The 15,490-nt window shown below is 49.1% G+C and overlaps 1 protein-coding gene across 4 annotated transcripts in view; it reads left to right on the top strand.

Annotated features, from left to right (window-relative positions):
* Positions 1–15,490, top strand: part of ESRRB (estrogen related receptor beta) — a gene marked incomplete at both ends in the record, with an annotated part of 161,723 nt that overhangs the window by 134,695 nt on the left and 11,538 nt on the right. For 3 of the 4 annotated variants that reach the window (XM_084240794.1, XM_084240792.1, XM_084240793.1), the window contains 2 exons: positions 13,340–13,450; positions 13,903–14,064. In XM_084240794.1, coding sequence (XP_084096920.1) covers positions 13,340–13,450; positions 13,903–14,064 — 273 coding nt within the window. Of the gene's footprint in view, positions 1–13,339; positions 13,451–13,872; positions 14,065–15,490 lie in introns of all 4 variants that reach the window. The other variant, XM_084240795.1, reaches the window with a different exon arrangement.

Below are 15,490 nucleotides of genomic sequence, written 5' to 3'. Positions count from 1 at the left end.
CTGTGATCCAGAAGGCAGTTTTGAAGCTGCTATGACTTCTCTCCTCACTCTTTGACCAATGAACTTGCCTCACATTTTCTTGAGAAAACAGAAGCAGTCAAGTGGGGAATCGTTTACCCTTTTGCTGAAAACAAAGCAGGGGTTAAGACACAACCTATGAAGCTGTCTGCAGCCTCTGCAGCACGAGTTCGATCCTCGGCCAGCCAGGGTGCAACCCATATGGTGCAGCAGACCTCTCCTGTCTTGCCCACTGCTCCCCTCAGCAGTGTACTTCAGTCCGTCTGCCTGTTCTGTTCCCCACTCTGTCTCTGGTGAATCCTCTCACCCACAACACCTCTGGCCTGTGCCCCAGTTCTTGTATGCATAAATAAATAAATCTTTTTTTAAAAAATCCACAAACTTACCTGCTTCCCCAGAGGCCACCCGGGAAGACCTCGTGAGCTGCCAAATGTGTGAATGTGCACATGGGTGTGTAATGAGGAAAGTGTTTGGGGTGCTGGATATGGACACACCTGACACCACACATCTGTGTTCTTGAGCTCCTGTTCAAAGCTGTTCTCTCAAGTGCTGAGAGCTGGTTTGTTTCAGAACACTCATGTACTTTGGAAAAGAAAAAGAATTTTTAAAGGCAAGTCGTCTCTCATCTCTGACCTCTACGGCTCTCTCTTTATCAAGGATGTTACTCTCATGCCAGCATCACCAGCCTCTTTCTTGCTATGGGATCATTTTCGCCAGCACACAAATAAAATTGAGAAACCCATACTGAATTTTGACCCCTCGTCTTCATCCAACAACTGCGACCTTGCCTTCCTGCTTCTCAGTAAAACTTTCCCCCAAAGTTGAAAGCACTTTCTATAATAAACCTCCTTCCCGCATCCATTTCAAAACAAAATAAAATCCCTGGAGTGTAAACATTGAGTAGATCCAGAGGAATAGTTAATGTATATTTTATTTGGGTTAAGGCTAAGCTTTTGTTAAAAAAAAAAAAAGAAACCTCCCCAACAAACAAAAAACCCACACAGAAACTTAGGCAGGATAAAGTTTGTTCTTATGCCACATTTGACAGTTCAAAAGTCACATGTGTTCCAGGCATTGGCAGCTTTGGCATCCTTAGCAAGTGGATTCCATCTGTGGACACGGTTATCTCCATCTCTCAGCCAGGAGGAAGACATGCTGAGGCCAGATCATGGGCCACCCAGAGTGGCCCATGATCCTTCTATTCACAGCGAGTCTCACGGCCACCTCTCTGCAAAGAAGTTTGGGAATTGAAGTCTTTATCTGGGGCGGTATCTGCTTGGCTAAAACTCCATTAGTCTGGAAGAAGGGAATAATATATTTTAGAGGAAAGGCATTTTAACTTGTCAACAATATATGTACGATATGAAGACAACCAATAACCTTTCTCCCAGTTTAAGAAAAAAAAAAATTACCATCAGTACCCTGATCTTGAATTTTTTTTTTAAAGATTTATTTTATTTATTTATGTGTACAAGAGCTGGGGTGTTGACCAGAGGTGCAGGGGGTGAGAGGATTCACCAGAGACAGAGTGGGGAGCAGAACAGGCAGACTGACTGAAATACACTGCTGAGGGGAGCAGCAGGCGAGACAGGAGAGGTCTGCTGCGCCATGTGGGTCACCTCCCTTGCTGGGGATCAAATTTATGCTGCAGTAGCTGCCAATAGCTTCATCGTGCTGAGACTTAACCCCTTGTGCCAACAGGGAGGCCCCTCTCAAATTATTTTTCCTTTGTCTTAATGATTCCTACAAGGTTCCTGAAACCAGATTAAGATCTGTCCTTGTAGAAGTACTTTTAGAGGTGGAATTCAGAGGACCCAAGGAGCCAGTAGGCAAGATGGCAAGTTGCCTTTCCTTGGGCTGTCAGCTCTACGGTGGTAGGCAGTCTCCCATCCTAGAGTTGAATGGTTTCCCAGACAGTGCTGGGGACCAGGAGGCCAAAGAACGGTGGTTGATTAGCAATGTCTGCCACCAACTAGGGAATAGAGGGCAGTGGTACATCTGCCGGGTGTTTTTCATACCTCATCTGGTGCAACTGAATTAAGTGGTTTGCCCAAGGCCATAGAGCCAGCAAATTGCAGAGCTGCATGGAATCTAGTCTTCTTGGTTATGCTAGAATTCCTTCTAAGAAGCCTATCCCAACCCAGTGTAGATGGCCTGGCCAGTAGCAAAGCTCATAGTCCTTCCTCAAAGGGGCAGGGAAGGAAGGAAGGACCAGGAGAACTGGACTGAGATAACTACCCTTGTCAGATATACAGTTCTGAAGACTTCTTGGCAGCTGGGAATATAGGGGTAGCACAGTCTTGCTGAAATGTGGAGACATAGTACCTGGAGAGAAGTGTATAAAGCACAGAACTTCAGAAGATTGTACTCATCCTGGAGCAGTTGGCCTATGTCCTGACATACAGTCTGTTGCTTGAAGATGTTTCTATTAATGGCAGATGCATGTGTGACAGCTGGGCCACTAGGCCACACTGTGCAGGCCAGGTGTGTGGTAGCTGTTCTGCCTGGGTCTGTATAGTTACACGCTGTAATGTTTGCCTGATGGTATTAGTGGCAGGTGTGTTTATCCACCCCCAAGGCTCTATTTTCTTGACTTTTAGTGAACAGGCATGAGGCACACTTAGCCATTATGATGATATGGCACCAGGGAAAGAGGCAACCACCAAAAAGTCATCCTGTCTGAGGCAGCAAGGTGAGCTCACCTGTCACCTAGAAGCCCCTGCAGGGCAGGTGGGCAAAGGAAAGCCCATAAAGTGCAAGGGGTGTGGACCAGTGCTTATGGTATTTGATGGGTTGTGGCATCCTTCACTCCATGACCTACAGCTTCTGGGCCCCAGGAGTCCAGGGTACCAAGTCACCTTTTAGTAGTTCTCTCTTCTTCCTGGAGAAAGGTCATCTGTAGTTTAGTAGAACTTGTAAGTAGGGAACCAGCCCCTGAGTTCTCTGGGATGAATAAGTATCCGTAGTAAAATAGATTGAGCAAGTGCTGCCCAGACCTGGCAGGTCATCAGAATTATTAGAGAATATTTCAAAAAATTGTCCATTCCTGGACATCGCCTCAGAACCTCGAAGGGGTAAGTCTTCAAAGTCTGCAGTTTTGAAGCTTTCCAGGCATGCTGATGATCCTCAGGACTGTGGTCTCAAGTGAAAGGGTAAAGAGATAAATACTTGGAGATCAAGGTTCAGCTCCTCCCTCTGACGTTTCCTGGCTGTGTGACTTTGAGCGAGCACCTGACTTTCCTGAGCCTTAGTTCCCACATGGGAATAATAAGCGTGTGCTCCCCTCCCTCTGCGTTGTCAAGCACGACAAGGGAGATCTGGAAATAGCTTTGTAAACGGTGAAGCCTTGCACAAACACAGGCCTGCTGACATCCGAGTAAACCAAGGATGTTGAATTGGGGGTGAGGGGCGTGTCTGGGTAGTGGGGAAAGAAGGGTCTTGACTGTGAAAACTGCAGCGTCAGGAGGGAGCCTGCTCTTGGACCTGGACAGCGGCAAGCTCAGAGTCCCTTCCCTCCCTGGCCCATCTCAGCCTTTTCTGAGGGCAGAGAAATGTGCGGGCAGAGCCGGGGTCAGGCTCCTGGCCAGGTGCAGAGCTTTAGCCAGTTATTTTTAGTGCCTGGGTATAAAAGAAAGAAACCTAAACTGCCTGCACACTTGGCTATTTTTACTTCCGAAAGACTGGGATCGCATCCAGCTTTGGGAGGGAAAACGAGATGAAAGGAGGGAGGTGGAGGGAAGCAGGACTTATTTTACTGCCATTAAGAAAAAAGTCAGAAGCCTGATCTTATCGAGTCAGCAAGTGGACATCTGATCCAGGACGTGGCAGCCGCTGGCTCTGGATTCCCTGATGTGCCTGCTGTGGGTTAGAGGTCAGCACAGGGACTGTGGACCTGGGGAACCTGACTTGCCTCCTCCCAAGGAGTTTCTGCCCTGGACTGGCCCTGCAGTTTCTTTGCTGTTTCCTGTATCCTAAGTGGGGAAGTGGGGTGGACCTAGTGGCTACAAGCACGCCAGCCCTGTGGCACTGCAGCCAGTGGGCAGAGTGTGTCTCCAGTTGTACAGATGCAGCTGCAGTGCCTGGTGGGTATATTCAGGAGAAGCTGTGTGCCCCTGGGTACAATACTTAACCTCTCTGAACCTGCCTATCTTAAGGGGTTTTCTTTAGCATACCTGACCTTGGTGGTTGTAACCAAGAGGATGTGTTTCTCTTCCCTGGAGAAAGCTGGCAGTTCAAGCCAGACCCTACCACCTTCAACAGGCAGATAAAAGGGGAAAAATTACTATGGAGTACCTAGCATTTTGCTGTTACACATATTTTATGTTATTTCATCCACTACTCTCAAGAAAGGTGAAGTATGTTTTAATTTTTTAAACTGCTTTACTGAGATAAAAATTTCACCCCTTGAGATTCAGTGTACCCATTTAAAGTGTACAACTCAATGGCTTTAGATATATTATTATTATTAGTTTTTTTTTTTAATTGTAGCAAATATATATAACACAATTTGCCGTTCTGAAAACCAGTTTGAAGTGTGCAATTCAGGGTTAGGGTTAAGTATATAGGGTTAGGCATTAAGTATATTCATTATTTTACAACCATTACCACTCTCTTTCCAAAACTATTTCATTATCTCAAAAACAAACTTTGTACTTATTAACAATATTTCCCCATTCTCCTTCTTCCCAGCCCCTCATAACTTCCTATCTACTTTCTCTATAAATTTGCCTGTTTTAGATATCTCATGGATGTGGAATCATACATCTGTCCTGCTGTGTCTTGTTCATTTCATTTACCCTATGCTTTGAAGGTACATCCATGTGGTAAGTTGTATCAGAACTTCATTCCTTTTCAGGAGTGAATAATATTCCATTGATTATCACTTCATCTCTTGATGGATACTTGGATTGCTTCTACCATTTTGTTATTGTTGAGTAATGTTGGATGAAGTGAACATTGGCATACAGGTACCTGTCCTAGTTCCTGGTTTCACTTCTTTTGGGTATTACACCTAGGACTAGAATTGCTAGGTCATTATAATTTTGCTTTTTTGAAGAGCTACCCAGCTGTTTTCCACAATGGTTGCATCATTTTATATTTCCACAAGTAGCTAAATACTTAATTAAACTTCTACTTTGAGGTAATTATAAATTCACATACAATTATAAGAAATAATAGCTCCTACATATCCTTTACCTAACTTCTCTCAGTGGTAATATCTTGCATCTAGTACAATATCACAACCAGGTTATTGACACTGATATAGTCAAGGCACAGAATAGCTTAAAGGAAAAGTATTTAATAATAGTAACATTAGCTAGTATTTGTTGAGCACTTACTGTGTGCCGTCTACAATATTTTAAGACTTTTACAGGTATTGACTCATTTCATCCTGGGAGATAAGTACTATTATCCCCGTTTCACAGATGTGGAAGTGAAGGCACAGAGAGGCGAAGAAACTTGTTCAAGGTCACTTAGGCAGTAAGGAGCAGAGTCAGGGATTATGTCCAGGCCTGACCCTGAGCCTAGTGCTTCTTTCATCTGCCTCAGAGCTCTCTTAGATCATGTCACAGTGGCTACTCTTAACAAACACAGCCACAGCCAGAAAGGCCTGGGCGTTTACTTCCAGGCCTGGGTTACTCTTCCTGTTCACGTGATCTTGCGCCCCCACCCCCCCACCCCCCCCCCTCCCCCCCGTTCCTTGCAGGGTAGTCAGGCACACCCCAGCTCCCTCCTCTGTTGGTCAGGAGTAGGCAGGAACAGACAGCTCCACCCAGGGATCCCCAGAAAGGAACTATTTACAGAGGGGTGGGTGGGATTGGGGAAACCAACCAGAGGTGGTGATGTACCCCGGAACTAAGGGGGGGGGGCTTTAACCCCAGTCTGAAGAGATGGGGTGGGAATTGCTCCAAGAAACCCATGAGAACTGTGGCTGTATTTAGAGTTTAAAGTCTTGGTCACACTGCGGCCCAGCAGAATGGGAGGGAGGTGGGGGCCGCAATGAGGAATAAATACCCCAACTTTCCTGGGCCCTGATCTTCTGCAGTGCCTCCCAGCAGCAATTCTAGTTGGAAGCCAGAGGGCTAGGAACCCCAGTGATGGATTGAGGCAGAGTAGAGTGGGGAACTGGAGGCACCACTGACAACAGCCAGCCCCCCACCAGCGCACAAGGCTGCTTGCTCAGCTCTGAACCTGGCTCTGACTTCAGGGAACCCATAGTAGGGGCTTTCTGCAGATTATACACAGCGTTTTCAAACTGCCGCTGGGCAGAATCCTCCCTCCAGCGACAGAGGAGACCATCCCTTCAAGGCTGAGTCCCTGCCTCCAGTCCCTGCTCTGAAGCACAGCCCCTGGCGCCACGAAAGCCTATTTGCTGTGAGCCATGCTCCTGGGCTGTGCAGTGTGGGCCTGGCTCAGGGTCTCTCGGCTGCTTTTCTTTGGCCATGGAGACCTTGGCACTTTGAGAGATACAGGATGACAGGGTGGTTGGCAATATGGGCTCTGGTGTCAGGCTGCGTTTCTACCTGTGTGGCCTTGGCAAGTTAATGAATGTCTCTTAGCCTCACCCTGCCCGTGTGAAATGGGATAATAACAGAAACTCCCTTATAGATTGCTGCAGTCCTAAGTGAAACAGTACGCACGCAATGCTTAGAAGCCTGAACCAGGTGACAGTTAATCAGTAGATGTGAATTTTTGCTTCTACTTGTGTCCATAAGAATGAGAGGGGGGCCTCCCCGGTGGCGCAGCGGTTGAGTGCTGGGTTGCGAAGCTGCCCGCAGCCTCTGCAGCACCGGTTCGATCCCTGGCTGCTCCCTGGCCACCAGAGGAGGGTCCCGCATGGCGCGCAGACCTCTCCTGCCGCCCGCTGCTCCCCTCAGCAGTGTACTTCGGTCCTTCTGCCTGCTCTGCTCCCCGCTCTGGCTCTGGTGAATTCTCTCACCCTCCCGCGCTTCTGGCTGTACCCAATGCTTGTATACATAAATAAAAAAATAAATCTTAAAAAAAAAAAAAAAGAATGAGAGGGGGTGGTTTATGTTGGCCATGGAGGAGGCAGCTCCTTATCTGGTCCTGGGCTCAAAGGACTATTTTCCTAGGAACGGTATAATAGTGATTTTTAATTTCTTTTGTATTCATGGCACACTCATGAATATTGTAATTTTGGCCTGCAAATATTAAGGAATGGAGCAGTGTTCAGCAGTGGTTAAGACATGGTATGTACTTACTACAGTATTTGGAATGATCTGGAACATTTTACATATAAGCATTATTAAATATAAAATTCTATTTTACACATAAGTGTTATTACTTTTAAATCCAGCGAGTATTAAAAGATGATGCTATCTAATAATCCCCGGAAAGCAACTGTAAATAACTAGTATTTTCATGTACTTCCTGAGTCTACTTTGTAGAGATTTTACTAACATAAGAACAGGCACAACAAGGCAACCCTCACTTCAAGGTTCCTCTCTGTGCATGTGTCTATAAGACTTACGTGTCTAATTTAAAAAGTAATTGCCTGTTGTATCAGTAGAATTGCTTTCTGCTCCAAGTTAGAGAGGACTTGCCTGCCAGTGGCTTAAGCATGGAGAACGAGATCCATTGCTTCACTACCAGAGTTTGGAGGTGCCAGTCACTGCCACCGCACTGGCTCCTCAGCTGTAGTGTCAAAGGCTCAGAGTTTTTCTGTCTTTCTTCTCTAGTGTTCTCTGGTGTCCTCACATAGTTGCCTCATGATTGCGTGGTGGTTGCCATAGTTCCAGGCTTCACCTTCCAGGTTAGGACAGGACAAAGGCAAAAATAGCTGCACCAAACATTGCTTCCTTTATGAGAAAAGCTATGATATTTCTAGAACACCCCTGTCATGGATTTCCCCTTACATCCCACTGGCCAGAAGCAGGTCATAAGATCTGTCCTGTGTACCTGGGAAACTGGGGAACAGAGAGATGCAGTGTAAAGTGTACATTGTCTCCATGAACAGATTCTGGGTTCTGTTAGCATGGAAGGGGGGACCGGAATGAAAATTGGATAGATAATGTCTGTCACACCTAGCTATCAGAATTGCTGATTTACTTCTTTTTTTTTATTTTTTATTTTATTTTTATTTTTTTTTATAGAGGCATGTTTTATTTATTTATTTGTTTGTTTGTTTGTTTTGTTTATACAAGCACTGGGTACAGTCCGAAGCGTGGGAGGGTGAGAGAACTCACCAGAGCCAGAGCGGGGAGCAGAGCAGGCAGAAGGACCGAAGTACACTGCTGAGGGGAGCAGCGGGCAGCAGGAGAGGTCTGCGCGCCATGTGGGACCCTCCTCCAGTGGCCGGGGAGCAGCCGGGGATCGAACCGGCGCCGCAGAGGCTGTGGGCAGCTTCGCAACCCATCGCTCAACCGCTGCGCCACCGGGGAGGCCCAGAATTGCTGATTTACTTCTAAAAGGATCCATGCTGTAACCTCTTTCTGCAGTACTCAGCATGAGACTCTAGTCTGTACCACGACCTCAGGGAGGGGCTTATTATTCACTAAAGTTGTGACTATCATACTGAGAAAATATAAAAACCCATTGGCAGATAGTATCAACATAGTTGACCAATGTTTGTTTAGGTGAGTGCAGGGAATTCAGTTCTCTGTTCATTGTCTTTGCTTTTGAGGACCTGACTGTTCTCAGTTCAGACCATACCACATCAATAAAGACAAATGCATGAAGATAGGGAGGTGATCGGCCTGAACACACTGTAAGTGTAGAAAATAAAGGGTGCTTGGCCACGAAAGGGAAGTGTCCAAGGTTGCTCACATCCACAGTGTTGCTTGTGGAAGGGAAATAGTTTTTAGTGGATGGAATGGAAAGTAAGAAGTGATCCGGAGACAGACTGAGCTCAGTACAGCGGAAGCTTGCTTGAGGAATGAGCTGCCCTGAGGGAGTGAATTTATGGAGGCTCAAAGAACAAATGCAAGCTGGGGAAAGACTGAACACAAGGCTTTCACTTCTGAGACCAAGGGCTTCATTTTAACTGGGCGTATTTTAATTCAGACGTTTGAATGCCTTCTATGGGCTGGGTGCTGAGTCTGGGCTAGAAAGATAAATGATAAAGTCCTTGCCCAAGAGGTGTCCACAACTCATCAGGAAGACATGCATTATGAAGGGTGGTTGTTTTGACCATTGTAGCTGTAATAGAACATTACAGATGGAACCCAAGAAGGGTGTGGCCATCTCTGCCAGGGGCAGTATGGAAAGGCTGCTCCCTATTAACCTGGGCCACCAAAGATGAAGCCAGGGTATGAATCGCCTTTGGGAATCTCTAAAATTTCTGTGGGCAGAAGGATAAGGCCACTTTACTCAGGTGGTGGCAATGCTGTTCCAGTCTCCACCTGTGGGAGGAGGGTCCTTGGGATGGGGAGCCACAGGTCTATGCCACAGGACCCCTCCACCCTAAATGATCATTAGCAGCCCCGACTGTGGGATAGTATGGGGGGAGGGAGAGCTCAGAAAAACGTAGCAGACCTGGGTCCTGCCCTCTAGGACTTACTGGATCAAAGAACTGATGATATTACAGGCCCCGGCAGGTGAGTGCCCAGGACAGTGGTGACAGTATCTGGTCTACTGGAATCACTTCCCAAGGTACTAAGACTTTTCTCATAGTTATGTCATTTGATTGACACCAAAGCCATACATAGTGAGGTGAGCTGGTCTCACCATTGCCTCTGTACTTGGTAAAACCAAGACCGAGAGGGCCAACCTTGCCAATGCCGCATCACCCATAAAGATGGGAATGAGCCCGGGGTAATTGGATCATGGGATCCCATGGGCTGGAGCATTTGTGCCGAGGACTGGGAGGAGCAGGCAGGACTGTTCTGTGCTTCCTGCAACTGCCCATCTCCTTGCTAAGGGACGGGCTCCTCTTGCTGACAACTGCCTGGGCCTGGTGGGCTGGGTGGGAGGGGACCATCCACGAGACTGTTTCTAGGAGAGGAAGTCGGTGAGGTGGGGCAGGCAGGGGCCCGTCCTGCCTCATGAAAGTGAATCCACAGCAGGTCATGGCCCGTGGTAGGGACTCCGGAAATAGCCATTCTTACCGTCCTTTACAAACTTTGAAGCTTAGCATTTTCACTGTTGGTCTGGTGAGCTTTCCAAGTGGAAGAGCAGAGCTCAGGGGAGGTTTGGGTCATTGGGTGTAGCAAGCAGGGATGAGCTGCTTTGAGACCGTGGCATGGGTGGGGTCCTTTAAACAGGGAGCTCTTCCCTGAACTCTTTCAAAGGACAAAGCATCTTCCCACCTTTGTGTGCCTGTCCCTTCTGCCCTCCCGAAGGGGCTGGGAGGATGAGGGGGGCAGCTGTGAGCCCAAGTCCTCCAGGCACGCAGCTCTGTTAGGTCTTGTGCTGGATGGGAGTCCCCTTCCAGGTCCAAGGTTGACGGAGTTGATCAGACAGCCCCACCCACTAGGATGCTGCAGCGCAGCACTCCTCAGATGCTCATGCACCATCACCTTGTTCAAATGCTGACTCTGATGCCACCAGGCCAGGCCTGAGATTTTTGCATTTCTAAGCTCCCACACACTGCTGAAGCTGCTGGCCTTGGACCACATTTGAGAAGGAAGGCAGCACACACACTCCATCCGGTGCATGCTGCCCCAGGCTTTGTCTCACCACCATCTGCTCAGCCTGGACATGTCAAGTGCCAGTGACTGCTGGGAGAGGTGACCAGATACCCCAACGTCCTCATCTGCTGCAGGGTGACGAAGTGCTCTGTCTTCTCCGCTCATCAGTGAAGTTAAACTTTAGTTGCCCGCAATGGGAACCTCAGGAACCTAACTTGTCATTGAGTTTCTTCCTGAGACCACCTCCCCGATAAGCTGCCTGCCTGCATATCCTTGGATCCCTGGAGAATGCAATCAGAGGTGTGGTCAGTTGTGACCTCAAACATTCTGACTCACACAGCAGAAGGGAAGCTCATTGGAAACATGGCAGGAGGTTCAAGGACCATGCTTGGAAGTCAGACTGTTATAGGACAGGGAGAGGGGCAGCCCAAACCCCGCAAACCTGCCTATTCTATGTAGGGTTCTGCCATCCGCCACATCAACACAAAACATATGAGACTTTAATGGGAAGGAACTTTAATACAATTTGGAAACAATACAGGAAAGGCAAAGAATCTAGTTTCTAAGTGAAGCACCCAAAGTTACCCGTCCCCTCGTGGGTAAAACTCCGTCCAAATGGGATTGGCCCAGAGCAAGGCCCCAAAGCCTGCCCCAAGTCTAAAGCATCTTCCAGTGGGGACCCACAGAAAAGGGTCAGAAACAACCAGACAAGCCCGGAAGGAAAAGAGCAAAATCAACATCAAGATAAAAGCTGCCATGGTCACCTCCCCACGGGTCTCACCACAGTCCACGACCAAGAGACAAGCGCAATTTCTTCAAATGTCTCTAGGCTCCATGCGCCTCCTCCAGGTCTCCTTCTGGCTCCATCCTGCTTCCTTCCTCAGTCTCCTCTGCAGCTTCTCCTCTTCCTGCTCAGCTCCACTCTCCCTTGGGTGGGGCAGGGAACCTGGAACCTCCCCCTTTCCTGGGGACCACCCTGTTACAAGACAAGGGTCAGAGGGAGCCCTGGAGAGCCCAGGCGCAGGAGATGTGCTATTTTGGAGTCTGGTCCAGGGCTTTCCGCACGACTACTGCTGCTGGGGCACCGCTGTTGCCCCCTGCGCCACTCCCAATCCTCATCCTTTCTCCGTCTTTGTGCCATTTGATCCTGATTCTAGGCCAGCTGGCTGTACTTGTTACTAGTGCATGCTTTATGTTCCAGAGTAGACCGGAAAGCCTCTCCCGCACTGAGGTGGCTGGGCGCAGGCACCCAACAAAATCAATCACAATAGGGGAACTGCCTTAAATAGGAAGCAGGGGTGGGATGCTGGGTTGACCTTCATCTTGAAAATATTTCACTGTGGTCAAGTTCAACCTCAAGTACAAAAGCTCCAGACCTGGGGGTAATGAAGAGGCTGCTGATGACAATGCAAAGCAGCGCCTGACCCCAAAGAGAAGTTCCCTCAGGCAGTCCGCTGGGCTGGGCATGGATGCTCTGCCTCCTCCTGCCCTCCAGAGGGAGGGTGTGCTCTGAACCCTGATGGGAAGCACTAGGGGGCAACAATGTCACCACTTCCCATCCCAAGTGCCTTTAGGGCAATCACATTTAAAGAGACTGTCCCTGTCCTTTCAGTAAACAAGGTAACTTTACTTTCAGTTGCTCTCAGACTCTTGGAAACTTCCTTTTTTGATCCAGAAACTTAAATTTAGTAGTTGCGCATTCCAAGAAATAACCAGAAACCATCAGCAGTATGAGTAGGATCTAAATCCTGTTGTCAAGTTATTCCTGCCTTTCTCTTGCCTCTTCCCAAGGAAGGCCTGAACTGATAGGGCTGGCAGGGGAGGTGCCAGAGCCAAGACTGGGTGCTAAGGTGCTGCTGTTGACTTTTGAGGACAGGAACAGAAGTCTAACTTGACTAGTAACAGTCCCTTAGGGACTGAAGGCATCACCAAGCCTTCTTTCTCTTAGAACTCTGTCTCTGTCTCTGAGCCTTTATGGGTTTTAATCAAGACTTATTTTATGGTAAGGAATAAAAGGAAAAGGTTTCTAGAAGGTAGTGTGGACATCATGAGGTGACCTCACAATCTCTCCAGGACAGGGCCTCACTTCTGGAAATGGAGGTGGCCACACCTGTTTTTGCACCTGCTGTCAAAGGACTTCAGGTTGATTTTCCAGATATAACCAGGGGCACCTGCTTTCCTGTCCAGGGAACTTGGTGTAGATGGATGACACTCCCGAGCTCCATGCTAGAATCTCCAAGAAACTGACTCTAGTTAGCAGTGTCCACCCAGATTTATGCTTCTAATGTAGAATGTTTGAAATCCTTGTAGGTCTTTTGCGGTGTTGCCAGGATGTCTTTTCTCTCGGCAGCTTAACTGCACCCCCTAGTCGCCCACCGATCTGGTACAGTGTGTTCTCTTTCCCCAGCTCTGGGAGGATGCTTTTGTTGTACAGTCCCTTCTGGAGACAGAAAGTCTCAAGGGATGAAAGTTGCTTGGGGTGGATTTCAGGAGGATCCTGAATCCAGACAGGTAGGACCAGGCTGGACCGCCCTGATGGGCCATTACTCTTACGCAGTTGTTTTAGGATGGCCTAACCACCTAGCCTGATGCCCGCCAGGGGCGACTGAGAAAGGCCATCTGGACATGACCCCTCAAGGAGTCAACTTCAACCAGTGTTGAAGTGCAAAGTCAGTGCTTATACCCCGGTGACGCTGAACAGCTCTGAGTGGTCTCTCTTTCCTCCCCAACAGGTGTGCGCCTTGACCGGGTGCGTGGAGGCCGTCAGAAGTACAAGCGGCGACTGGACTCAGAGAGCAGCCCGTACCTGAGCTTACAGATTTCTCCACCTACTAAAAAGCCATGTGAGTGCCAGGGCGGCCCATCTATTGTCAGCATCTGTGCCAGGGGCATCCGCATCTCTTGGGGAAATGCCATTTTCCCACCGTTGGGCTGTGGGACACTGTGGGTCTCGGGGAGGGGACATCGGTGCCTGGAGTTGGTGTCGATACATCAGGCTTCCTTCAGAAGACCTTTCCATAGGGGACGTCACAGAATGACGCAAACGATGCACAGTGCTGGCAAGCATGAGCCCCGCCTCTAAATCACGTTCCGCTTGGGAGAACTCACCAGGAAACTTCCTCTGAAGAGAAAGTTCTCAGTTGCCCAGTCACTACCGCCAGCACCCTTGTGCGGTCAGAAAGGGGAGATTACAACCACATTTGACTTTCCTGGGGCTCCTTGGAACCCCCACTTTTCCCACTCTGATCCTTTCGTCTTTTCCCAGGCCTTGACTTTCCCCCTTTGGTTGTTGCAGTGACCAAGATCGTCTCCTACCTGCTGGTGGCAGAGCCGGACAAGCTCTATGCCATGCCTCCCCCCGGCATGCCAGAGGGCGACATCAAGGCCCTGACCACGCTCTGTGACCTGGCGGACAGGGAGCTTGTGGTCATCATTGGCTGGGCCAAGCACATCCCAGGTGAGCCAGTGGGTCAGGGGACAGGCTGGCCAGGGAATCTCAGCCCCTCTCCCTGGGGCCGGGAACCAGAGGCCTGTGACACCTTCCAGACCTGTTTTATCCTGGGCTCCTCGTCCTGTGCAGGTGGAGGTGGCAGGTGTTCCCAAGGTTTGGTCCTGTTCCTGAGCTGCTGAGTTCTGGAACTGCTTGTTCTTCTTCAGAACCAGTTATCACTCTTGAGGGGGCGTGATTGGATATACAATTGATAACATTCAAAGAGCACATTCTGTGAATCCTTAAAAGCCAAAGAGCAGAGTTTTCTTACAGACCTCATGGGAATTATGCTGGCAAATGATGCAGAAGAGGAATCGACTTTCTTGCTTCCTAAAAGAGGCAGGGGGAGTGGAGTGGCTAAGGACATGGACTTGGGAATCAGGTTGGGATTCTGGTTCTCTGTCAGCTGCATACTCGCTGCAAATCTTGGGGGCCGGTCATCCTACCCCTGCAAACCAGGCTAGCAGCAGGGCTTTCTTCATATGTGAAGACGAAATTCGAGTCTGCGTGTGAAGTGTTTGGTGCATGCTAACTCTCGCCGGTGCTAATGGCACTAAGACCACCTGCCTGATCTCTAAGGGAGGCCTGTCTCTTGATTTGGATTCTGTGATTCAAGGTCATTCTGGCTTGGGAAGTAGGTATCATGAACATGTTGTGGGTAATACGGACTTCTCTCTCAAGCCTGTGGCTCAGCACCCCTCCTTCAGTTTTTTCTGGTTTTGGCTAAATGATGTGAGCTGATTTTTAGGTCCTGACACCCTGGCTCCATGTGCTGGAGATGACCTGCTGTCTCTGGGCAGCCACCGCCGTGGGCTCGGGAGGCTGACGATCTGTGGGACACAGGGCAGTTCATCTTCCTGCCCGGAGATCCCTTGTGCTTGTCCTCACTCTGAGATGAAGATAGTGGGTGTGGTTATGTAATGCGGGGTCCTAGACTTTAGATGCCAGGACCCACTGTTGGTTGCGGTGCGTGAGAAAGTCCTTACCTCAGACTTTGTGCGCACAGCTTACCGGAGGGAGCTTCCTGGCAGAGGGGCTTGGAGGTGTCCAGTAGGCAGTAGGGAGCCTAGAATTCCCTCCGCAGGCACTCCCTGGGGGGCCTTTGGGCATCCTGACTCAGGAGGGCCCCACTGGGAATCTGGCTAGAGCACCCTTACTAAGGAGCTCAGCCTCTTGAGATTACACACTCAGTAGTTTTTCAATCGGCCCTGGGCTGATTCAGCACACATGTGGGGTCAGGCCAGTACTTAAGGCCCCTCAGCCTGGATTGCTCTACTAACCCAGGGCCAAATCGGGCACGGCTCCCCTTACTCTTGCCCCCCACCCCTCCCCACACACACCCTCCTCTTCAGGGTTGAGCAGATCTGCCAGGACCCGTGGCTCTGGAGTGGCC

Source organism: Talpa europaea (assembly GCF_964194135.1).
Source record: "Talpa europaea genome assembly, chromosome: 8".
Taxonomy (NCBI): Eukaryota; Metazoa; Chordata; class Mammalia; order Eulipotyphla; family Talpidae; genus Talpa; species Talpa europaea.
This window is presented reverse-complemented; position numbering and strand designations above follow the sequence as displayed.